Source organism: Lichenostomus cassidix, chromosome 2 (genome assembly GCF_008360975.1).
Source record: "Lichenostomus cassidix isolate B80296 chromosome 2, HeHo_3.0, whole genome shotgun sequence".
Lineage (NCBI taxonomy): Eukaryota > Metazoa > Chordata > Aves > Passeriformes > Meliphagidae > Lichenostomus > Lichenostomus cassidix.
The window spans coordinates 93,937,624-93,963,182 of NC_139482.1; the positions used below are offsets into that span (position 1 = coordinate 93,937,624).

Genomic DNA, 25,559 nt, shown 5'->3' on the forward strand with positions numbered 1-25,559 from the left:
TTGAATATTTTCCAGTTTTTATTACAGATATTTTAATTTCAATTTTAAGCTCAGAACAACAAAAAAAATCCCCTTCAATTTCACAAATAAAAACGTTAGCATGACATTTGGATCATTCTTACAGATATAAAAAAATTAAAGAAAATTGTAACTGTATCTAAAGTATGGGGAACATGCAATTGGCTGGCACTTCATGTTATTTCACAGTGAGAGATCATCAAAAGCGTTTTGAGACAGGTAGCAACATCAGCATTATCCACGCATACGCCCGCAACAGCTGGTTTCATTTAACTACGAATATGTATAAGTCTGTCTGGAGTCTGACACTGCCAAACCTCCAAGGATTTGGTTTTCTTGTACTGTGGGTTTTTAATAAAAATTCATTTAATTTTAATAATACTTCATTGCAGTAAAATGAGAGTCATTTATTACCCTGTATTGTCTGTTATGTGTGAAGATGTCCAGCTTGCCAGAATTTACAGCTCTGCCACTGTATAATTAATCTCTTGCAAACTCACAAAGCAAGTTTCTCAAATAGACATATATCTCAAATACAAACATCTAGTCTAGTACATTATGCATCAATACATTAAGATTTAATATGGTATCAGATCAGAAAAGAGCATGCAAAAAAAGTCATGCTGTATGAAATAGAGATTTAATTATTATTTTTTATCTTCTCTAAGTCAACATATTATCCACCTGGCATGGCACACATATCCTAGTCCTGTTAAAACTGTATCCACTGAAATAAGAATGTGTTTATACTGTTAGCTCCAAGGGAAGAATTTCCTGGTTACACAATGAAGTTCTCAAATGTTTGTCAAGTAAGGAATTTGACCATTTTTCTTTGCTGTCGGGATGCACCTTATGTAGTGTGGACTTTGGAGATTAAGCAAGGTTTTGTTAGGGTCTTTTCCTCTCCCTAGGGTAAAAAGTTTCTTAGCAAAAGGAATCCAAATTCCACACCTGTGGAAGTGTATTTGCACTTTCAGTCATCTATTTAAGTCTGCAAAAAAGACACCATTGTTGTTCCTGCCTTGAGGGGTCAGTGAATGTGGCACATTTCACTCAAATAACCTGAGTGAAATTACATAAAATACAAGCACATTTTCTGATAGTATTTGCAATTTTTAAAACTGTGAGAGCAGATAAAGTAACTAGGAACTGTCTCCATTGTTCTCCATCCAAAGAACTCATTCCATGTGAGAACTGAATCACTGAAATATTTGGCGGGAGAGCAAAGTGGAAAATATGCACTCTGTTAACAAGGAACTGTCCCTATTTTTCCATTCATATATATGTTTAAAATATTTAATGACACAACTCCTGAGGGGCATACTGTGTCTGCAGCTTCAAATACAGACATACATGGAGTTGGACTTGATGATCCTTATGGGTCCCATCCAATTCTAGATATTCTATGATACAAGGTATAAACTTGAACATAAGCTTCACCTTGGAGCAATGAGTATTTAACTTTACATGTTACTCGCAGCTGGAAAGTTCCAGCAGAAACAAGGGTTCTCGTGGTCCTCACTGGCACCAGCCACCGTGGCATGGGCCTCTGTGTCACAGGTAAAGGCACAGTTGCACAATCTTCCCTGTCCAAACATGGACTATGAACATCCTTAACTAGCAAGGCATTTTATAACATTTTGTGAAACAAGCCAGATGCTGTATCGTGGAAGGAATAACTAGCAGGAGTCAAAGTCAAACTTCTTGGGAGTACTGTTAGCGAAAAACAAAATCATAACTATGTGAGAAAGGCTAATTTCCACTTTCACAGGCTAAGCAGATGATGACCTGATTAGTTCTCGGGCTCAGGATGCTGCTCACTTCTCTATACCTTCAGCTCCTATTGTCAGCATCTCACTCTACATGATTTTAGCTGACACATTTTTCAGTCTTCTCTTTTGAAACATTACTTAAAGATTGAAAACTATCTAATATAAAAAAGTGACTTTCACACTTAAACACACTGATTTTAAATAGAAATTAAAATGTTTTAACTTATTCTTTCACATTAATAATCAGTAGAAAAGTATGATCCCATTCTTGAGTGTTTGATTCCCTATAACATGGATGTACAGCCTCCAAGAAAAAAGACAACTTTCTTTTTTTAAAAGCAATGACTGAATTAGTTCTTGCAACTGTTTGTATCTATGCAGCTAAATACATGTATATGTAGACACGTAAATTGTACATATGGTTTCTGTAGTTAGTTGGTCAGGATTTGTGGCTATCTAATATACTCTGACATAGGATATGGCACATCTAGAATAAGGCTAACAAATAGAAGCAAACTTTAATCCTATTTCTAACACTAGCATTGTAGAATTAACTTGCTGTGGCAACATATAGCTGTTAATGCAACCAAGAAGTAACATTCTAGAAAATGTTGCTTAACACTACAGACCTTAGAAAAACATACACCATTTCTTTTTTTCAAAAGGCTGATGAGATGCTGCACAGTATTAAAAAAAAAAAAGAAATAAAAAGAGAAAAGATGGGGGGGATACTGTTTCTTGATGTAGAAAAGAAAGAGTAGCTCTCAATACCCCTGTGGGCAGGAGTGGCTTCCCCAGTGCTTTCTTTCATGGACAGGAGAATCTGAAATTGAGCTTTTCTGCTCTTTCTCTCCTCTGGGAGTGAAGGAGGCATGGAGATGGTTTGCATAATTCAGTGGTCCCACTGTTTCACTCACATGGTTGTAACTTGACAGTAAGTGGCTATTTCAGAGCAGAATCTTATTTCAGTGCACTGCTCTGATAGTGTCTGTGCTTATAAACGGATGCTGTCTGTTGACTCTATTTTGTTTGGCATTCCAAAGAGCAACAGTAAAAACTACATAAGCCAATCTTCCATTGCACTTTGTAATGTTGTAGAACATATAGACATAACATATTATAGAGATATTCCAGAGCAGTCATATTCCTAAAACTTACTCTCCATTCCTCTTTCATGAGGAAATCTGCCATCTCCATTTTACCAACCTTTCTACTATTCTGCAAAAAGGGTTATACTTAGGAGCAGAGGTTTCTTTCAATAATATTTTAATATAATTTGAGGATGGTCCTGTACAGTGCTCAAAGGTGGACTCAATAATCCTTGTGGTGTAGGTCACTTCTAACTTGGCGCATTCTGTGATTCTGTGTGATCCTGTAATTTGTAAAACCACTGCAAACCTAGAGATTGCAATGTATTATGTCAATAATACGTTTTCAAATACTTGAGCAAAATTCCCTCATGTACCTCTATGGTTTGATAGCTTTTAATCATGGACCAATCTACCCTGAGTCCTGTGCAGACACTGGAATTCTCTCCCCTGCAACATTCATTACCATGCTGCTTCCTAAATGCTTTCAACAGGTGAAGGGAACTGAGAGTTTGTAGAGAATTATTCTGCAAGTTGATGATGTGCAAACCAGAGTCTTCTGGTCTTTGAGGCTTTTGGTCCTTGTCTTGGAGTCCTCTCTCTTGACATGGGCACCAATAGTTACACTGCAGTTCTGCATCAGCAGTGCCAGAACAAGTAATAGACTGAGCTGAGTCCTCCTTTTCCCCTTGAACGCTGCCAATATCCAGAGCCAGCATCCTTACTCAGCTCTTACACCTGAACAGTGAGCCTCACAGCCCCAGGTAGGGCTGAAAATGGGTGTTTGTTGAGAATGTGATGTGAGACCCAAGTACCCCAGGTTGTTATTGTTCATAGATGTCTTAAAAGGCCAGCAACTTTTACACACAACTCCCAGGAATTTCGCAGGAGGTATTGAAAAATCAGAAGCTCGTTTGTGTTTTTTAATTCAGCCAAGGCTTTTATCCTGATAACTTCGCATATCATGCGTTCATACAAGTTATCTGCAGTACAATATACCCTTCTACAGACTCCACATCCACATCTTTGTTCTTGCAGAATTTTGATGAGAAGTAGCAGGAGAGAAAAGAAAGATCCTAAGTACTTTCGGTTATTTAATTGAAGTAATTTGTTTTAACAGTAGGGATAATACTACTGGTTAAGTTGGTTTGGTTGTGTGTGAATTAATTATATTGGAGTAAAAATCACATTTCAAAGTAAAAATAATCTAGATTTAAATTGTGAGCTTTGTGCTGGATGTTTTGCCTAAACAGCAAAGAGAGCTCTCAACTAATTTTTTCATTTCAAAATATATCATTTGCCTTTGACTTAGTTATTAATGTAAACTGATGCTTTAAAAGTAATTAACAACAACCAGTTGCTAATTGGGTGGAAAAAACACCCTCCTGATGACAGACTTTGGCTAAGACAGATGTTCACAAAACTTTTTTCTATTGTATGGAAAGTCACATGAAGAAAACATTATTTAGTGATTCTTAAAACTGCTCACAGCACAGTAAGAGGAGATTTGGATTAGAGAGAAGGCAGAATCCAGACCTGGAAATATTTATTTACTGTTACAGTTCTACTGACCTTAGTGATTATACCCATAAATAGATATTAATAGGCAAGTCTTCACATCAAAGTCAACAAGATAATTTCATTGCATTTCCTATTTAAAACCTTCTGTGAAGGACAGGGAAGAGATTAAGATAGTGGATCTTTCTTCAAATAATTACATAGGTGAAATTTTGTATATAGTTAGGAGGAAACTATGGTTTTGTGTATTGCTCATGCTCAGAAACTAGAATATGAATTAGGCAGCATAAAGAGTGATACTACAAAATAGAAATAAAGTCATTTTGGTAAAATGGATGTAAAAATTCCCTTTGTCCTGAAGTTTAAAATTAAAATGTAACATGTTCCATGAATTAATTATCCCTAACTCTATTTTATAGCATTAGGGATAAGATCACTTGATTGACCATATCACAAATGCACGCCATTTAATAGTATGTCAAAACATAGCATGGCACTTATCTTTTCTACCCACCAATTCACAGCCACTGAGTATGTGATTTATATGTTTTAGATAAGTTTAAAAGTTTAAGAAAATGCTTTACTGATTTTCTTGGTATGGTCTGTCAGTTGATAGTCTCTGTTTGGGAAGTTTCCTGTAAGTTCCGATGTAGCTTTGATATCTCCAGGAAAAAAGCAGCAAACAATTTGGTTCCTTCAATGTAGTTATGTCTGTGAAGAAGGAAGGAAAGACAATGAAGCCCCTGTCAGACTGTCCTGCTCTCACAATTAGAGACATAGTTCAGTGAAGTTTTCTGAGTCTTCAGAGGAATTGGCAAGATTGATAGCCCCCAAAAGGTACCCAGTGCACAGAAATGCTGGACATCCTTCAATTTGGTACTCCTCTGGATTTACTTCAGAAAACATTTTCCAGTTTACATCCCCAAATTGCTGTTGTCTGTAGCCAGAAATGTTAAGGTTATAATAAGGGGAAACAAAAAGTAATTTGTGAGTTATTGTAAGGGTTCTCCAGTTTCCAGAGTTCAGCATGAGTTGACTCAAGAATTGCACAAGTGTTCAGACAACATGCTGAATAATGTCTTACCATAATGCCTCCAACAATGAACAAAAGTGGCCTTGTGATAACCTGATTTTTATATAATTACATTAGTTTTGGTCCCTGAAATATAAACACATCTTTATAGCTATTTATACTGAAAACCATCAAAATCTTTACATAACCATGAGTGTCTATAACTGGCATACTTCAAAATAGATGCTGTGATGGAAGAATGCCTGTCTGCACCATCATCTTTAGGACCAGAGGCAAATTTCATTGCTAGTGAAATGAAAATTGCCAATGTGATGAATTTAAAAACTGAGTAGACATCCCATGAGAAGTGTATAATGGAATGTGATAGGTTAGGAATTTTGCTTTCTGCTTAGCACAGCGACAAGTTTGCTGGAGATGGTAGTTTTGGACTATCCAATGCATAGCAAAGTTTCCCATCTGGCCACGCTCATCCATGAGTACCAAGGTACTGCAGTTCTCCCCACTTCTCTCATAGAAGAAACAGACAAATAAAAGGCACCTGCTTATTTTCTCATTCTGGGAATGCTCTCCATCATCGGCTGCTCCAATTGGAAGCATCATCACACTTTTCTGTGTTATAGTCTGAAACATTCTGGCAACAGGAATTGTGGAACCATCACGAATAAAATCTGGATCTTCTCCAAAAACTGAAATACATGGGAAGAATAAATGAATAATTTGGTGAAACCAAGGTCCTTTTTTCTGCTACCATGTATTTAAGCAAAGAGTTGATACTAAGAGCTTCTGAGTAGAAATGGTTTTGAGTGTGTAGGCAACTGATTTCACAAATCAGCTGTGCTCTACAAACCTCTAGTTTCTTATCAACGCAAAAATAAGTAAATGAGGTCTTTTTTGGCTACTCCTGTTCAACATCTCCCAGTTTATTAAGGTATGGAAGATGTTGATGAGTTGTTCTATCAAAATCAATGACACTTATAGGGATAAGTGGCTGCAGCACTGAACTGGGAAATCCCTTTTGCCCTATCGATGAGCACAATGCCCCTGCACACTTGCAAACACATTAAGAACTGAAAAAAAAATGAAGGAACACACCTGTTTTTATTGCCCTTCTTGCTGCTTTGTATAGTAGATCATTAAAATCAGCAAGCCAGGGCTCTGCACCCAAAGGCATAGACACTTTAAGTTTGTTTGGACTGTTCCTCTTGGAAAAGACACCCTCCAAGTGTTCCACCACCTGCAGGGAAAACACTTTACAGTCAGAAGCTTTTACCTTCTTGCAACTCAAGCTTATACCCACATTCCCACTTCTCTTGGAAACAAATAAGTGCTAGAAACACTTAGTTTATGTGTTGGTTTGAAAACAAACCAGTGGGAGATCACAAGTCAAGATTGAAATTAAAAATAAGTGAAATAATACAAGGAAAAGCACTGACAAAGTCAGATACAACCTAACACCCTGTTAGGGTGGTAGTAGCAGTCCAACTGAAGTAGTCCAGTTGAAGCGGTGATCCTGTGAAGGTCTAGTCTCCAGCTGAAGATCCAGTAGTAGCTCTGGTCCTCTGGGAACCCAGTAGACAGGGCTAACTCAGGCAGTTCCAAGGCCAGGTTATATCCAGGTGGGAACACCTGGTTCCTCCCTCCTGGGCAGAGCATCCCACAATGGGATGAGATAAGTCCATGAGTCACACGGTGGGTCCCTGATGGCCCATTGCCTGTCATGCGGGGTGGGTCATTAGCAGCTGGTAACAGCTAATGGATGGCCCATTGCCTGTCATCCGGAGTGGGCCATTAGCAGGTGATAGCAGCTAACGGCCCACAGCTGGTGGTAATAGAATACTTAACTACATCTATATTGCAACCTAGGACAGTTTACTACAAGTCTAAACTTGTGATGTGCTAAGACGGGCTTTGTTTACACAACAGAGACCAAAGAAAAGGTTTGTCTCTTACCTGTTGTTTCACAACCGAAAGGTCCATGTGGGGGACCTGACGGATTGAGAATTTGCCAATTACTTTTGCTGGAATGACTGTTTTAATTCCTGGTTCATGGAAAGCTCCTTCAATCCCATGAATAGAGAGAGAGGGGTAACGCCACAGGTGTAGAAGTATTTCTTCCTTAAAAAAAAAAAAAAAATTGAAAATAGCAGGGATGACACTGGAGCCATTCACAATTGATATGAACAAGCTTTTTCCATCCTAAAATTTGTATTTGGAAACCTCTGTTTTTTAAAGATGTTTGATTTTTAATTTAAACCCATGCACATGTATTTTCATTTTTTAAAAATACTACTAGTTGCAGTCATAGAAAGATTTGGATGGTAACAGTTTTTCCTGAAAAATAAGAAAAGTAGAGCATTGTTTTAAAATATCTTGGAAGTAAATTTTCCTAGTGCAAAGTAGGATCAGAACAACTTCTGATCTGACTGCCTATTTATCCCAGAACTTGTCACTGTAAAAACCATTGAGCCAGACCCTTCCCAGATGATACCAGTGAAGAAATTCTACTAATGAACACTAAATAATAGAATAGGTGAGATGATAATTTTCAGTAACCAAGTTTGTCTGAAAAAGATGTAGAGGGGAAATAAAATTATTATTATTCTAAGGAAAATCGGAGAAATATATAAATTATAATCTGGTCTTCATGCAGAATATCAGGGTGCTGCTGCTTTCCTTCAGTTTTATGAGACTAGACCTTTATCTACACATAAAATTTACATCAATTCATCCTCATATAGGTAAAGCATGAAAACTCAGAGAGTGTAGTTACATTATACTTTTGTATTACTGACTCTTACAGTCTAGCTTTACCAAATTTGAAATATTTTTCATGGAAATGAAAGCATGTACGTTAGTAGAACTTACACCAGTATAATTATGTTAGTGATAAAAAAATTAATCAGCTCCTTTCTCCCAGCTGCCACTCTTGTGCAGAGAGATCTTTCCAAGCCAGTCCTTACCCGCTGTTTTTTTATTTAGGATATAATTTTTAATTGCTGGTAAGGAGAGGGTTGTAGCTTTGGATGCTTTTTATGGCAGGCTCAGCAGACATCAAAATCTGTATTAAACAAATAAAAACCACCCAAAATATATCTGCTGAAAGCTGCCTCCCATTTTTCAGAGCTGAATACAACTTCGTTCCCACTATGCAACCTAAATGCAGGAATTTTAATGCATATTTTACTGGGCTGATTAGGCTTGGGGGGAGAGAAGGGGTAGGCAAGGAAGGGAGAGCTATACTGTTAGTTTTGCATTATTCCTTTTCATTGATGGTTCATATTTCAGATCACTTTCCCCAGATACAGTGCCTCAGATTTTCAGCAGACTAATTTTATTTACCTTTTACTTCTCAGTGCTCCTTTATTTTATTTTGAGCTCACCGTTGACTGAAAATATCTTTCATTTGGTTTTATACATAAATGCTACAAATAGGTGATTTAAATTCTTTATGCAGATTTTATGTTACCTTGGTGCCATACAGGAATTTTTTCACACCACAGTTATTTCTATGTTCCTCTGGATCAAATTCAATCGATTCATATAATTTCCTTTCCTCCTCTGTCAGGGCAGCGACACTGTCGTAGATTCCAGGGATCTGAATATGACCTGTGGAATCCACAAGGCTGTCTACAAAATAAGATACAGATATCAGTACAAATGGAGCCTATTTATTCCCCTTGGCAATCATAACATCTTTTCCCTTCTACCTAGCTCTTTACCAAATTAGTAAGCCTAACAACTGTTTGCATCTGTCAAGTTGCAACACCTAACTTGATGTATTTGCATATTTTTTAAGAAAACCGCTGAGCTGCTGTTTGTGTGTACTGTGTGATGTGTCAGCTCAGCTTCTGACATGAAAACATCATCCTACTGAGATACAAATCAACATTAAAAAGTCAGGTTTTGCTACGTGTGTATGTATTAAAGCTGCCTGTAATCCTTAAATGGTCTTAATTGACACATGACTACATCAGCTTAACATGTCTGAAGTCCTGGCCTTCCTGGGGACATTCCCTTCCTCAGCTGCTGCCACCACAGCTGTGTGAGGTTTGGAAACCTGGGGATCTTGCTTAAAATAGAGTTGCTTTGCAACAATTAAGCACGACCCTGCCCTTCACTAGGCTGATCACTGGGCATGGCTCCCCAGCTGCTCCCCAGCAAGGATGTGTGCTATTACCCAGCAGTGCTATCAGGTCCAGCAGCGGCTCGTGAATGATGCCTCCAAAAGTTCCAGAGTGAAGGTCCTTGCTGCCACATTCAACCTGCACCAAAACCACTGGTTACATGTGAACACTTGCTACCTTACTCTTCTGTGAGTGTTTGTTTCCCACAGTGACTGGTGGTTCAAAGCTTTTTTAAACAAGACTACAAAAGAATAGAAAATTATTATCTGTTTCTAATTATTAAACTGAAAACATTATGTCAGGAGCAATCTGCTTTGGCAAAGAGTAAATGGAACTCTGTTGCCAACCACCAGAGAGAGAAATTCAGCTGTCTGTAGAACTTACACATTTGAGAGCGAGGGTCTCCCTCCACTCCCTCTTTTGCTTCAGTAAGATTAAAGGCATCATACATTAAATATTTGCATATTACTGTTTCTAACATTGGAGAATAAATTCTTCAAGTTGTCTGCCCTTTTTATTTAATGCAAGATCTCCTAAAAAAAGGTAATAATGAATCATACTTGTTTTATTTTGAGAATATATGTACAACCTTAATTCCAGATTGCAACAAATAAAAATTTATAGGTCTCTTGAATAAGAAGGCTTTACAATAGAGGCATTTGAGTTATTAAATGGATTCTTCTTCCAGACACATTTTCATACTTGGGTTTATCATAAAATATTATCCTGCAATGAACTTGTTTATTCTTCCCAAAACCTCATTACAGCTAACTGTCTACTAGCAGGGAGAGATCATTTTTGATGTTTTAATAGCATCATTTTTCTTAACCAAGACTGAGAAGGATTGAATCAAGGCTGCCAAGGCTCTTTCGGTTCAAAAAAATTCATTCTTTTTCAGACATAAAGGTTAATGCAGATTTTTCTTTAGTTCTCAAGTTCTTTAATCTTCCCTCTGAATTCCTTTTATGCTTCATCAGGAAGCATTTCCAGATGAGAAATTTGTGCTCTTCATTTCACAGTAGCTCACACTGACTGCTTAATATAGCGTGTTGGCTACAGCGAACTTGTATTTGCTCCTGCCAATGGTTACAAAATTTTTGTGTGGCTTTTAAACCCAGAGATCCAACTAAACTGAGTCCCTTTGGGCTGATTCATTGTACCAAGTAGTATCTGCTGCAAAAGGGCAGAGCAGCAGAAGAGATGGTTGTGGAGAGGCAGGTGTAGGGGTGGTGCTGCAAGAGAACAGAGTTGATGTGCAGAGGGGAGGATGAGAAGAGGCTGGGAGAGTGGCAGGAGAGTAATGAGATAGGAAAGGGATCAAGGGAAGATAAGTAAGTGGGGAAATGATTGAAGAGAAGCTAATGGAAGTAAATAAGGCTTATTGAACTGAAATGTGGAGGGATATCTGCAGAAGCCAAAAGGGATGTGGAAGCTCTGTACTTATAAATATTAAGCTTTCCTTCAGTATTTCTCTGCATGCAGATGTAATTACATCATTGCTCTCTGCCAGAGGCTTAGTTCGAATGAACTTTGTCCTTTACCTCCACAAAGAAGCAGGCATTTCCCCTACTGCCATAGGTAAGGGCAGGCTTCTTGTTGCTGAGCCACAGGTTGTCTGAAATTACAATATAATCAACATCAGCGAAGAAGCTCTGGTTTTCTTCTTCAAGTAACTTTTCTAGCCCCAAGGATCCTGCTTCTTCCATTCCTTCAATTACAAACTTAAAGTTCACTGGCATAGCCTATAGGAAAATTACAAAAGTCTAGGTAAGAAACAAGCATTTTAAAAAAATTTGAAAAAGAAAAAAGCAGCTTTAAAATTAAGAGCAGACTGGCTTGCTGAACAAATTGTGTTAGGACAAGAAAGATGTAGCATAAGTATATAGGATATGTAGCTTGCTTCCGTAGAAAAGCCAGTGATGGACACTTATAGGTTCCCAGAAAAGCTTTTTCTTTTCCTCATGTTTTTATCTACTTTTCATTTTCAAAGAGAATAAGTGATATCTCTTTTTCTTTGTGTTTTCAGAAAACTTGCTGGAATGTCTCATTAAATGGGCTGCGTCTCAGTGCTATTCAATATTTTAATTGCTTTGGAAATCCTAACGGTGTAATAGCAATTGCATCTTCACAGAAAATTTCCTGCCTCTTGTCTTTCCACTGTTACTGCCCATGCGGGAGCCACTGGCTGTGGTTTCCCCAGCATTGTCTATCACCAGACTTACGTGGTGATAAAAATGTTGTCAGTGATTCTACTATAATTGTCTTTTTAGCACTCATGAATTTACAAGCCTGCTGGTTGATAAGGATGCATTTCCAAGAGTAATTAGGAGAACTTTTATTACGGAATAGTGGGAGTTGAAAATGCTGACACTTCCCACAGAGGACATAAATTTCAACTTCGTTTCCTGTTACAATTCATTTTCCCATTAGAGGTTTTAAGATGTTTTCTCTTTTGATTCAGTGCTCCGATTAAAGGCAAGAACAAATGTGTAAAATTAAATGAACTTGTGTCGTGGATGGGTTCACCAACGGTTCATCAACTGGCCACAGAAATTATAGAAACACTGTTCATGAATATTGTTTGATGGTCTGTGCTGTTTTCTGGAGAAGGACTTCAAATGACAAAAAATTATTTTCGCTTGCTTGCTAAAATGTCAAGATAGCTATTAGTGATTTGAAAAACTAGAAAGATGCAGAAAGTCAGACCCATAACCATATCCACTAACAACAACTGCTCTTGAGACAAATAGAAAATGCGTGTGTTTTCTAGCACTTCAGAGACACTGAGGTCAATTCAGTACCATAGATGCAAGAAAAACATGTTTTCCAGAAGGTTGTAAGAGGACTTTAAAAAAATCAAGACTTAATTCTGAATTTGTGCCATAATGTCATAAAAGAGACAGAAAGCTGTTTCGCAGCACACTGACAGAATATGTCATGCAAATTCACCTTAAAGGATGATAGTTAACCAAGTTACAAGCTTAGAATATATGTTGGTTTAGCTTTACTTTGGGGATACAACTACTCTAAAATTATTAAATTATTTGAAGATGACTCTGTTTTTCATTGTAGTAATTTAGGCAAATGTCTGACCTCAGAAATATGTCAGACTCTGAATGATTGTGTTTGTACTTGGTGAATGCACCCATTCAAAATTTTTGCTTTAGTAAATCTAATCTGTTGGTGACATAGCACCCCATTCTGTACGAACATTTTTAGATACTTATTCTCTTCACACAGACACATAAATTGAAGGTATCTTGCAGGCAGACAAAACCAAAGATCAGCAGAACGTAACAGCAGAGATGAGTCTTCATGAGCATTCTGTGATGTCTGTTATTTTACATTTTAAAAGCTCTCAAGAGAACAGGGTATCAGACCTCTGTAACATATATAATATATATTGAATGCTTCCCTGTGGGTTTTCCTCTGCAGGGCAATGGCAGCAAGACTGTATTTACATTGCAGACAGACTGTTCAAAACAGACATGCTCAAAGACTAATTCTTACTGGAGGGGGACCACTGCCCTAAGTGTTATTTAGAAATAAGTGTTATTAGAAATAAGCTAATATTTCAAAGTGTATGCAGTCTATTGGGACAGAGATGTATCATCTAACTCAGGAATGTAAACACATCCCTCCAGAGATATAATAAACAGTTAATAGTAAATAATAAAAACTAGCAATAATAATAAAGAAGTCCTCATTGATACTTACTAATTTCAAGGCTCTAAATGTTTCCACTGCATTTATCCAAGCTAGGACAGGTCCCTTATTGTCTGTTGCTCCACGCCCATAGAGGTTTCCTTAAGAAACAGGAAAGTTTTTAAGTAATCTCTGAATTTTCTCTCATCACTTCAATGTAATTGGCAGATTCCAGTTGCCACAGAAGCTTTAGTGATGTGTCAAGTGTCAAAAGTGTCAGGATTTCATTGGCTCATTTTAAATAAGGAGATGATTGTTCAGGTGTTTCCCAATGGACTGCTACACTTTTTTTTCCTTTCCTTCGTTTTATATACATCATGTTGTGGTTTCTGCTGCATGCCAATTTTTGAGCTTCCCTTTTGTTCTCAGGACCCGTTCATTCATACCAGATATGCCTGAAGGGTTTGCACAATATGCAGCTTCTGGACACATCATCAGACCAGGTGACAAGCAGCAAAAGCCCTACAGATAAATTCCATGGCAGAAATATGAAGCTACAAGTTTAAGCATGTAATTTCTTTGTCAACTGTACATAATGTACAGTCATCACTGTAAATGAAACCAAAATCTGTCCCTGTGTATAGACTTCTGTAGCAGCCCCCACTGGCTACACTGGATATACACTGGAATTAGGCAGGAGAATTACACCAGTAAGGTGTTGGTAATTGATCCCAGATGATGAGAAAGGGCAACTAAATGGTTATAGCCTGGGAATCAGGATTTCTAAGGTCTTACTTATCTGCTGGAAGGATAATTCCATTAAGAAGACCTCACATTCTTCCACCACAAATGCTCCTTAGATCCAGCATGGCAGGGGGGAGTACAAAAGTTGCATGAAGCAAGAGCAGGAGGTCCGAGGGTGGATAATGGTGGATGCAAAAATGCCACAAGAACTTTTAAGCAGAAAGGGATTCCCTATTGAATAATCTATAAAGCATCTTTAGCCTCACATTGTTTTTCCACACCAAATACTAGGCAGTGACTGATGGGTCTCACCAGTCACAGCAAATCATCAAAGCTGAAAGCTGCTGGATATGTCCCAAAGACTTCCACAGGAGAAGTCCTCATGCTGTGGTTAAATATACAGGAACCCTCCTCCCACTCAGAATCTCAGTTGTGTATTCAAATAATGATACAAAACTTATGAATAGATGCACACCATCGATTTCAGTCAGTGTGTAGGGGTCAGTGTTCCAGCCATCTTCCTTCTTGGCAGGCTGCACATCCACATGACCGTAGAAACATACAGTGGGGTTTTGTGGATCCTTCCCCAGTTCCCCAAGAATGACAGAAGGCAGTGGGAGGACTTGGCCATCAGGAGACTGTGGGGAAAGGTTTAAAAAAAGGCAACTAAGGAAAACAAAACCTTCTAAATCTTAAAAAGTTACCAAAAAATCTGGAATTCTCAGTATTGAAAATAGTTCTACACTCAATTGACTTTGATTGGATTAAGTGCACAAATCTGACTGAAACCAGCTCTAACCTATTCAGAGAAACTAAGATCTTTCTCCTCGACTGTTTATGTCCTGCTGGACTTTGTAAAACTGTTCTAACATTTTATTGTCATAAATGCCCTCCCTACTAAGCTCTCACTTCCCAGCACTGGAGAAGACAGAGGTAACCTTGTGCTATAGAGTCTATTGTGGCACTGAGATAGTCAAAAGCTGCACAAATTAATTTGGGGTTTGATTTCACCACAGAGAGAGAGCAGGAGGCCTGTAACCTCAAATATAGAAACCAAAGAAAATATGCTGGCAGGAGGCAGCAGATATGTCAGACTGTTTTAAAAACAGGTTAAGGCTCTGAACTGATCCTATAATGTGCCTCTGTGCAGAACAGAGCTCCACACAGCCCAATTACATTCTCTGCAAATATCAAATGACACAACTTGAAATATTAAAGTGTTGCTGTACTGCAGGGTCCTTGTGCTAAGAATCAGAATCCTCACCAGAAGCCTCGGAGAAAGGAAAGAGGAACCACTATTATTGAACTTTTGAATTCCTGTTAGAGTAGAAATCTAACAGCCCAGGGCAGAAAAGAGCCCACAGCTGCTGCAAGGTAAGTAAATTGGAGACGAAAGTTTCTCAGAGATGAATTCTTCCCTGTTGCTTTCCAACAATCATTAAGAAAATAGCTCGGATCATTTGTCAGAAGCTCTGAAAACCAGAGATGATGCTCTAGGTAGCTAACTCTGTCTGACAACATTTTCCTTGTAAAAACTACCTCCCTCAGTTCAGTGACAAATGATGCATTAATTCTCATGCTTCATTACACACAAGAATGTGAAAACAAGCCCCAGTAAAAAACTCAGTCCTTGTGCTTTTGCAAACTGCTTCCCTCCAGTTAAAAGCATCAAACTCCCTTCTATGCAGAGAACATCAATTTGCATTTGGATTGTCTGTGTGGTTCCCAGTATGCACACAATTCTCCGACCTGATTTCAGCAGATATCACGTAGATACAGGACTACTGATAAATAGTTATCCAGCTCTCAAAAAATAACACTATGTCATAACATGCATGTACATATCACTGAATGCAATAAGTAGACCACATGAAAAATGTGATGTTTTAAGTCCAAGAATCAGAGAAGCACCTGATGTGACCCCAAGTTTACTACATTAACAGTGGCTCCCAGTGCTGTAAGTCTGTCTGCTGCCAAAGCCATCATTTGTATTACTTCTTTCCTCAGGTGTGGTTGAACAGAATCACTTTCCACAGCCACCCATTCCTTCAGATCCTGCACAGGAAGAAAACTGCAGTTAGAGGACTCAGAGAGTTGTGGTCTTTGGCCCTTGGTGTCAGAAATCTCACACTGGAAGATGCTTTCCTTTCTGTATCATCACAGCAATATCACAGATACTCTAAGGTTTCAGGATCAAGAGGAATTGCTTAGTTATCTCCTCAGGGATGAGACTGCTGATTTGCTAAACAGGGAGGGTGCTTGCACTTAAGCATTCACATTGTCAACCCTGGATATAAAATCCTGTGGAAGAGGAGGTAGACTAGATGCTGACTAGTTTGCATTATGGAAATTTCATTATGTACCAATTATCTTGGTGAAACTGATGAGGATTCAGAAGTGCTCATAGATCCAAAGCGTAACTGATACTGACTATTTACATTTGTGCCTTTTCACAGGGGGCTGACAAAAATGAAATCACAAACCAGCATGAAACCAAGACTCCTCTCTTTGTAAAGCGCAAACCTACAAAATCAGTTCTGAAGTAAAGACAGAGAGTGAGCATCCTGTCTGGCTTGGACTTCCCATGCAGGTGCATTTGGGCTCAGTGGAGCCTCTGTCTGAACATACTCAAAGCATGCCCACAACCATCTCTTTTGTGGAAGTCCACACAAGTCCCTCTTTCACCCCCAGGGTCCCCAGCAGTCTGTCCCCTTGCAGCCTTGCTGTGTGAAGTGCATATTGCACTCCTGATGTCAGACCTGGAGCCCTGCTTATTACCCTTGTCACAAACATTCCTCTGACATGCAGAGCCCAGGCCTCTGGGGCACCAGCTCAGTGCTCATCATTTCACTGCAATATAGTTCCTACCTTGATGAAATCACTCTGATGCTCATCAATGTACTGGAAGATCTCCATCTCCAGTGCTGAAGAGGATGAGGAGGACATGACTGCCTTAAGGAGAAGCACAGGGCTGAAAAGGATGCTATCTGAAAGTTAAGGATAAAATTCAACGTTACAGGCACCATACAATATGCATTTCTTTTCAACACTGGAAGGCAGAAGACATTTATGAAGTGCTGAGCTTATTTAACTCTCACTTAATCTCTTCAAGCCAGGAGAAAGTGTGCTCATTTTATCTCATAAAACCTTCAATTGACTCATAGTCAAATTGCTGAAACAAAAATTTTTAAAAATGACCAAAGAGTGAACAGCCTTAACTTCAGCTTTATAAGTAAATTAGGGTTAACATTTTCTAAAGAAACATTTGTTGCATCAGTTTTTCAGTACACAAATATCAAATTGTATGTTCTGGGAAGACAACCCTGGGGAATTCTTGCAAACACCAACGGCGATGGGGACTCATCTTTCTTTTCCTTCATTTCCAGGATTAATTACAGAATATCCTGAGATGGAAAGGATCCACATGGACCATTGAGTCCAGCTCCTGGCTCTGCACAGCACAACTCCAAGATCCACACCATGAGTCTGACAGCATTTGTTTAAACACTCCATGAATTCTGTCAGGCTTGGTGCTGTGATCACTGCCCTGGGGAGCTGTTCCAGTGCCCAGCCACCCTCTGGGTGAAAAAACTTGTCCTAATATCCAACCTAAACCTCCCCGACACAATTTCAGGCCATTTGCTCAGGTCCTGTCACTGGTCACCCCAGAGAAGAGATCAGTGCCTGTCCCTCCTCTTCCCCTCCTGAGGAAGTTGTAACTGAAATGAAATCTGTCCTCAGTTTCCTCCAGGCTGAACAGACCAACTTACCTAGGCGCTCCTTACACACCTGAGCTTCCCCTCAAGGCCCTTTGCCATCTTCATAATCCTGCTTCAGACACTCTCTAATAGTTTAATGTCTTTCTTACACTGTTGTGCCCCAAATTGCACACAGGACTCGAGGTGAGGCAACTCCAGGGCAAAGCACAGCGGGACGATCCCCTCCCTTGCCCGTCTGGTGATGCTGTGCCTGCTGCACCCCAGGACACGATTTTCCTTCCAGACTGATGGAAGAAGGATGAAAAATGGATTCACTGACACACATTCCAAATTTTTCACGGATAAGAGAAAACAGATAGCTTTTGTGGTTGAATAAGAACAGTGAAACATTTGATAAGTGCAGAAATCATTTAGTACTTGCAAACCTCTCTTTTTTTTTTTTCACAAGATAAGATTTTAAAGTGTGTTTTTCTTATTCCTGTAGTTTTCCACTCTTGTTTGCTTGAAGTTGTTACCATAGTGTCTTGAATTAATATTAGCAGAGTAATCCTTGGATGGCTAAATACTTGGTTGGGCTAAATTCAGAGTAGCTGCTGTATCAGGCTGTGATGTGATGGACTCCAAGGTCAAAATCCAATGCTTTTATTCTAAAAATATTCTATCCTGGTAACAAAAGGTATAGTCGCAGGTCCATCCATAACTCTTTAACTTTGATGCATTGCTAAGGTGATAGGCTATGGTAATATTAATAATTTCAATTATGTTTCTTTGACAGAGAAGGAAGATTGAAAAGCCAAGCAGGATGAACAAGATGAGGGAAACATTGCTCCTTTTGGCTGGAGATCCTGGCTGTATGAAGGATGGGCCGCATTTTCCAACCTTCCTTTAGAGGCAAGGTTACAAGGTTTACTTCACTTTCTGAAGTGAAACTTTGAGAAGGCCTCTGACAGTAGATGTAGTCCCCAATATCCAGTTCCTGAAATCTCTTGACACTGGAAATTCTGGTATTGAAAAAGACCAAATGCTGATTTTGCAGGTGAGTGTTGCTGCAAAGCCATGCTATGGAGATGACTTGTAAACCAAGACAAGAAAATCCAAATTTGGAGGTGGTTTTTAGGATGGAGAAGTTAAATTTAGCCATATTATTTAAATAGAGAAATATTTCTTGAATACTAAACCCCAGCCTTAAGTGATGGTCAAGTGATGACATTTTCTTCTTGCATTGTTTTCTCCATAAAACAGTATACCCTACCTCAAAGAGGTGGATCTAATCAACAATCCCCTTCAAATATTTTCATTACCAGCCAAAGCAGTAGCAATTTGTCCTAAACCAAAAGTGATTATCACAGGAATTTTTGAAGCAAGCATGGAAAAAATCTGGTCACTTTAGATGAGACAAAGCAGCTTCTGGGATTCAGCATCAAAGACATTTTAGAGAATGAGGTTTTGATAGTTTAGGTTACTGTTATCTTTGGATTGAGCTCCTGCAGGTAAGACTTAAGAGCAGGAATTCTGCAAAAAGTACCCTAGAGATAAGATCCCCAGTCTGAATATTTCTTCCAGCCTTGGACTGTGCAAGTGGCTGCAAATATTTGGCAACTGAAGCTCATTGTACAGAGGGCAGTAGGAAGTAGGAGTGTGACCACAGGCATGGTCAGGAGGACTTGCCAGGCTGCACAGGGCAGAGGAGAGAAACCCGTGGGTCCCAGAGTGGGGAGGTGGTAATTGGACCCTGAAAACCCTGGTGAACTGGACACTGAGTTTCCTGGCACAGACACGACACTGGCACTTGCTGGGGCAGTGCCTAAGTAAATACAGGACATCATCTGAGCCAAGGCACGGCAGGTCATGTCCAAAAGGGACTCAGGGTACTGGGAGGTGATCAGCATTAGGTAAAAGCTGAGCACAGAGGCCATTTATGTTGTTTGCTTCTTGTTTTGTCTCCATGTGCTTTTGGGGAAGCAGGTAATGGCTTTGCTTGCATGATATTTCTCAGTCTCACTTTAGCCAGCAGTGGATCCCGCGAGAGCAAAGTTTATCTTCACACCGGTCCTTTTGACAGATACAGTGTGCTCCACCTGGGAGCTGCATCTCTCAGAGGGGAGCTGGTTCCCACATGAGCTGAGGAGAGGATGGGACAACGATGGGTGCATTTGTGAGGGGCTTCAGAAAAGTGCAAGGCTCTGCACCCCCAGAAGTAAGTGATAGGAACAGGAATTTTACAGGGAGCATTCATTCGAAGATGGGATGAAACCTAGTTTTGCCATGGTCAGGAGATCCCAGGATTTCAATCAGATGCTCGTCTAGAGAGACATCAGTGCCATTATTCCCATTTTCCACTAAAATTGCTGGATGCCTCATTTTCATATATATTTCACTCATTTTTCTACCTTGCCATTTCCAAACCTCAATTCGGAAAACATTTACAACAGAGGCAACTGAATGCACCTTCATTTAACCTTATTGTAGAAAATTAGAGAGGCTTCTCAGGTCCACTGATGTACAAAATAGATCTTTTGGTTATGACCCATTTGAACAAGAAGGATCATAGCAGAGGTCAGAACATGGCTGCTAGAGCAACCAAGCTCATGCAATGGATTTAAATTGTCTCCATCATATATGATTTCCCCTCCTTCTATTAAAATATTCAATTTTGCTGAATTCTATTCATTTTCACACTGAAAAATTAGTATATTTATATATATAGTTGACACCTGATGTTGACTTGAATAAGCACTTACCTTTTATGCCAGAATCACAAAAGGGCTCCTTGCTTTTACAGAGGATGTGTGCTGTGGTGCTGGAATTTTTCTCTTTTCATCTCAGTTACATGCAAACGACCTGGAAAGATGCAGACAAGAGACGTATGTCTTTGTCATATTTCATTAGCATTTAACTGTTTAAGAAAATGAAACAAGGAAACTAAAATGCTGTGAAGGTAAAAACCCAACCAACCAAGCAAAATATCCTAGGCATATTTAGAATTATTTTGTGGTATTTTCAAAACAGATCCAACTTCAAGAAAAGATCATAGAATATCACAAAAATACTTTCTATCATAAACAAAGTAAGGAACAGTGGCAAAGTTTGGAAAATGAATGTGAGGAGATACCGAGTAGCAGAGTGCACAAAATATTAACAATTCAAACAAGAAATTAGGTAGCAGCTATGTTTTGCTGTAGTAGATGGAGGGAGGGGAGTAGCTGGTGGAGCCTCATGTTAGTGCACTATTAATACACAGACAATGCTGCTCAGGAGCATTTGGATCACAACTGGAAAAGCTTCTGTCAAAAAGGGAGTTGGTTTAATAAAGCTGTAGAAATATCTCAGGCAAGGCTAAAATATCTCAGTGTTACGAGGAGAGGAAACATTATTTGAAGAGATGATAAAGTCAGGGGGAATATCAAACAAAGACTTCAGCGTTCAATGTCAAGTGTATTTTATTTGATGTCATTGTAAGGACCAGTTGCTGCTCTTTAGAAAAATGTAGTATGCCTGTTTTTAGAAATAATGCATGACAGTCAGTTGTGCACGTTCTCTTCCTTCGTTCCTTAGGAGTAAGAACATTTTGTGTCTCTCATTTCCTCCCATCTCATTTAGCACTGTTAAAAGAAAACTTAGTGTTCTTCTGCAGTGATTTATCAAGAAATCCAAGTTGATCCTTTAACTAGGATGATTCTTTGATAAAATATCAACTAAACTTACAAACACTTGAGAAGCAGCTCCTGAACGTGCTTGGAAGGCCTCCTTGTCTCTCCTGAAGCGTGGGCTTCATGCACTTCCCTCTCCGCAATGCAGCATTTCGGGGGTGTGCAGGGAGGAGGATGCCAGTGAAAACTGAACATTGGGTTGCAACCAACCCAGAGAAAAACAAAATCAGGACTAGTCTGGTTTGCAAATAACATAAAGTGCATTTGACATGAGAGGAGATAAAGATGTTTATGGCAGTAGGAACTAATTTACCAGATCAATGGCGGACTCCATTAAAGGAACATTCTCTCTAAGCAATCCCCATCAAGGAAGATAACTGAGATAATGGGGTTGTTTTTTAACTTCCTTTAACAATATTCATTGATAAGTGGCATACCTTTGGTGGAAGCAGGCAATCAAGCCCCAGTCACCTCTCCAGCTGAGTAGGTGAGCCCCTTGGAGGAGGAGGAGGACAGCCCTGCATATGGCAGTTCTCGAGCCCAGCCCTGACCTCGTGGAGCTGTTGTTGTAATGAGCAGGAGCTGCAGAGATCCAGACACCTGGAGAGGGATGAATTCCAGCTCACAGCACCTGACTGCATTTGAAGAGTTTAAAGAAGTATCATCAAAATCAATAGACTGTGTAGCAGCAATGAAAATACTGGTGGGAAGCATAGGTAAGGTCTGGCACTTGCTGGCAGGTGACAACAGCAATGCCCAGTGTAATTTCCAGCAGTCAGCTCCTGAAGTTTTGCAATATGAGTTGCCTTGAGGGTGTTTTTAAGAGCAGCAATTACCAGCCCTGCCCATGCTCAAGCCAACCCTTTAGTGAAAAAAGTGAGACCCTGTTTATCAGTTCTGTTTTGCTGTAATACAGATGATATTTAAAAAGAAAGACCTTATCTCTAGGTGCTCCTCTTTGCAGCTGCCTTTGCTGCTGCTGATGATGAGAGCCTAAACTGGAAAGGTCTCCTCTTCCACCTGAAGAACAGGGACATTTTATCTCAGTTTACTGACAAATTCTGCAGTTAATGAAGAGATAGTTTTAAGTTAAAGATTATGTTTTGGTTTAGATGCTCACTTCTGCTCCTCTATCCATAATAATCAAAGCAGGATAGCCAAATCAAATAATACATCAAGTATTGGGAAATTTCCCCATCTCCTTTACCTCCTGGAAGTCCAACATCCCAGCAGGAATCCCATTACCAGAAAGCACTTTAGCATTGTTGATAAGTGTTACAGCTTTACAGTAGTATGTTGGAGGACTGAGAGAAAAGAGGTGGATTTTGCTTTGACTTGAAAAATGGAAAAGAATACATTTCTGTTAAGGCAAACCCTTTTTCCCAGGAATTATTATTGCCTTTTTTTACCTAAGAAAATTTTCTGCTCATTGGTTTGCAATCAGATAAACACAGGTATAAAAATATTCTTCCTGGAAAGACAGCTCTGCTGGCTCTTGCTCTTTTCATGGCAAACAGATTCATAAGGAAAGAACTGTGGGATGTGCAGTACTTGTACTTAGATGTGGATAGCCTCACCATCCCCTTGCTGTCAGCTCTCCCATAGGTGAAGGCTGCTGCACTTGTAGTCAATTTTAGGTTCTTGTGTCTGCACATGAATTTCTACCCTTAAGGTCCTCTGCCCGTTTTGAAAGAACCTCTATTGACATGGTCAAATTCAGTAATAAGCATAATAGGGTAATAAGTAACAAGGGAGGTCCAGGTCCTGTCTCAGAACCTTACAAAGACCTTTCCATTTTTTAAGCACTTGTTCTTCACTTGATTAATGTGCAAAAATTTGTTTGCAAATGAAATACAAAAGTGGGGGAAATTAAATGTTTATTTGCATTTATTTAAAATAATTATATTTTTACATGAATCCTGCCTTCATTTGTTCTAACTCTAAGTGTTTTACACTGGAGTTATTCCTGAATTACAATAATGCAAGTGAGATTAAAAATAGATCTCCTGTATCTAGTAGATCCATTCAACTATTTATTTATCACATAATACTACTGAGGAACTATACTATCATGGAAAGAAAACAACATATTATTACCTTATAGCTTAGTATTTCATTGCTAATTACCCCTTATTTTATAACCTATAACTTGCAACAAGGTTTAAGGTCCACAATAGATGTGATTTATTTTGTTATGGTCCTTATTCCATTTATGGGGTATCATAAACTCTGCCAACATTGTTTAGAAGGATTTTTAAATGTAGGCAGGTTTATCTCTTTAATAAAAACACTCTTCAGTGGTAGCTTATTAACTACAAGAAATGAAAGAACCAACTCAAATAGTTTGGTTGAGTATCCTCTTTGGGATACAGTAAGTGTTTAAGCAGGAGGAAATAGATTGATTAAAGGAAAATAAGTGCAGAACTAAAACAATAGGATGAAGGGGGGGAAGCATCACTGGCTTTGTTTCTCTTTTGCTTTGGAAATATAAACAATCCAGGGCAGAGATGGTGTCCTACTTCATGTCTCTATTACTGCCTCAGGGCAGAGTGTAGCACCCTCACTTGGTTACAAAGTGATGGTACCCTCCTGTCACTGGCACTTCAGCAGAATTAGCATGCTTATATTGTTACCTTAATTTAAAGGATAGCTTAAATAATTACAATCTTATGTTTGAGTGAGCAAATGTGTAAGAAATATGCAGTTAGGAGCAATATTTCATTTCACTGAGAAATGATGGTTTTCAGTGCTATCTGTCACTCTATAAGCAGCTACCTCTAGTTCAAGCCAGCTATTTTTCCTTTCTTGAAAGCATGTTGCAGAAAAGCAGGAATGGTATTGTCATGTCATAATCAGTGGTACCTGGTTGTTATTGCAGCTTACTGTCATTTTTTAATATACTCCCTTAATATAACTTATCATTGCATCCTAGAAGGGTTGGTGTGGAATGGAGAGACCCTTTCACATAATTTCCCAAATCTTTCTCCCCTACAGATATCACTACTTCCCTGTGCAGCAGCAGCAAGCCCTTCCTCTTCATTCCTTTCCACTTCACACTGCAGTTAGAAGAGTATTTCCCAGCCACCATCCTTCAAGATAATCATAACTGAAGCCAAAACACAAGTTAAGCAGCACTCTGAGTTGCTTAACTTGTTGTGCACTGCGAGAGCTTGTCAACAGCAGAGTGAGATCATGCTGGTAGAGAGGAAAAGATCCCCAAGACCCTGAATTAGTAGCTGTTACCTGATCATCAATAATCACACCTGGGTATGTCAGTGGAAGGAGTTTGATTTAGAAAAGGTCCCCTTACCCAGGCAGGAGATGCTTCACAAGGATCAGTGGCTGCAGACTGTCCTCTGTATGGAGCAATGCTGCTCAGCACCTTCCAGGAGCAGGGCCACAAAGCTGGGAGGTATTCTGTGGAGGAGGAGCAATAACACGGAGCCCTCTCACTGCCTGGTGACTCATTCAGCAAGCTCTCTGGACCCAGAGGTCCAAGCATGCAGGCTTTAAGTGGTAAGAGAAACCAGTTCTTGTCCAGTGCCAATTCCAGTACACTGCTCTGAGTGCTGAGACAGGAGACTGTCCTATTTTTCCAGAAGCAACATTGTATATTCATTTGGTTTAATGATTAAGAAAAATATTTTCAGATATTAATCACACTGAAATGATGGCAAGAGGTTGTTCCCATCTTGATATCCTTCAGACAGCTTTTCTCAGCCAAACAGCATCAGCATTCCCTAGGGGTGATTAATGCTCTCCTTGCAGGTGATGTTTTTGTCCAGCTGATAACTCACAGTCATTTCCAAACAAGCACATCACAGACTGGCTTTTTGGGCTCACAGAGTAAAGCTGACACTAATGTTTATGCAGCTCTTCATGCTGCCTTCTCCCAACCTTCTGTGAGGCCCAGGAATTGGCAGAGTCAGAGTCACAGAGGTGGTGCTGTGCATGGTGTCCTTCAAGGCACATGTTTGGAGCACCACAAAGTTAACTCAGTTTGACACTTCGCTGACTTCTGCATCTCGGCTGGGTGTCCCTGGAGCCACAGCCTCTGAAGAAAGGCTTAGGAGTATTTTTCCATTGCAGTCCTCCTGTCATTGAAGTGTATTTGGGAGAAGGCCAAAACAAGCAGCAGTTCTCTTGACAAACACAAGCTCTTTTAAGCTTAAATGCAGGGAAAAAATAGCTTAAATATGAGCTTTCTTAAGGCTAAATATCTTAAAAATAAACAAACACACTGTTTAT

The 25,559-nt window shown here is 39.3% G+C and overlaps 1 protein-coding gene across 6 annotated transcripts; it reads right to left on the reverse strand.

Annotated features, from left to right (window-relative positions):
- CNDP1 (carnosine dipeptidase 1) lies at window positions 1-25,454 on the reverse strand. 6 transcript variants are annotated; one of them, XM_085052431.1, is made up of 14 exons: window positions 24,622-25,454; window positions 21,749-21,911; window positions 20,403-20,502; window positions 16,811-16,890; window positions 15,854-15,997; window positions 14,418-14,580; window positions 13,271-13,359; window positions 11,095-11,295; window positions 9,607-9,691; window positions 8,896-9,056; window positions 7,380-7,544; window positions 6,522-6,663; window positions 5,968-6,115; window positions 1-5,107 (listed from the first exon to the last, which is right to left on the reverse strand). In XM_085052431.1, exons 4-14 carry the CDS (start codon window positions 16,886-16,888, stop codon window positions 5,002-5,004), a joined length of 1,482 nt encoding a protein of 493 aa, XP_084908557.1. In that variant the 5' UTR covers window positions 16,889-16,890; window positions 20,403-20,502; window positions 21,749-21,911; window positions 24,622-25,454; the 3' UTR covers window positions 1-5,001. The 6 variants fall into 6 exon arrangements, with proteins under 6 accessions (XP_084908557.1, XP_084908554.1, XP_084908555.1 ...); XM_085052428.1 differs by having other exon boundaries at window positions 16,811-16,894; window positions 24,622-25,453; XM_085052429.1 differs by lacking the exon at window positions 21,749-21,911 and adding an exon at window positions 22,249-22,331 and having other exon boundaries at window positions 16,811-16,929; window positions 24,622-25,453.
- Window positions 25,455-25,559: the final 105 nt, after the last annotated feature.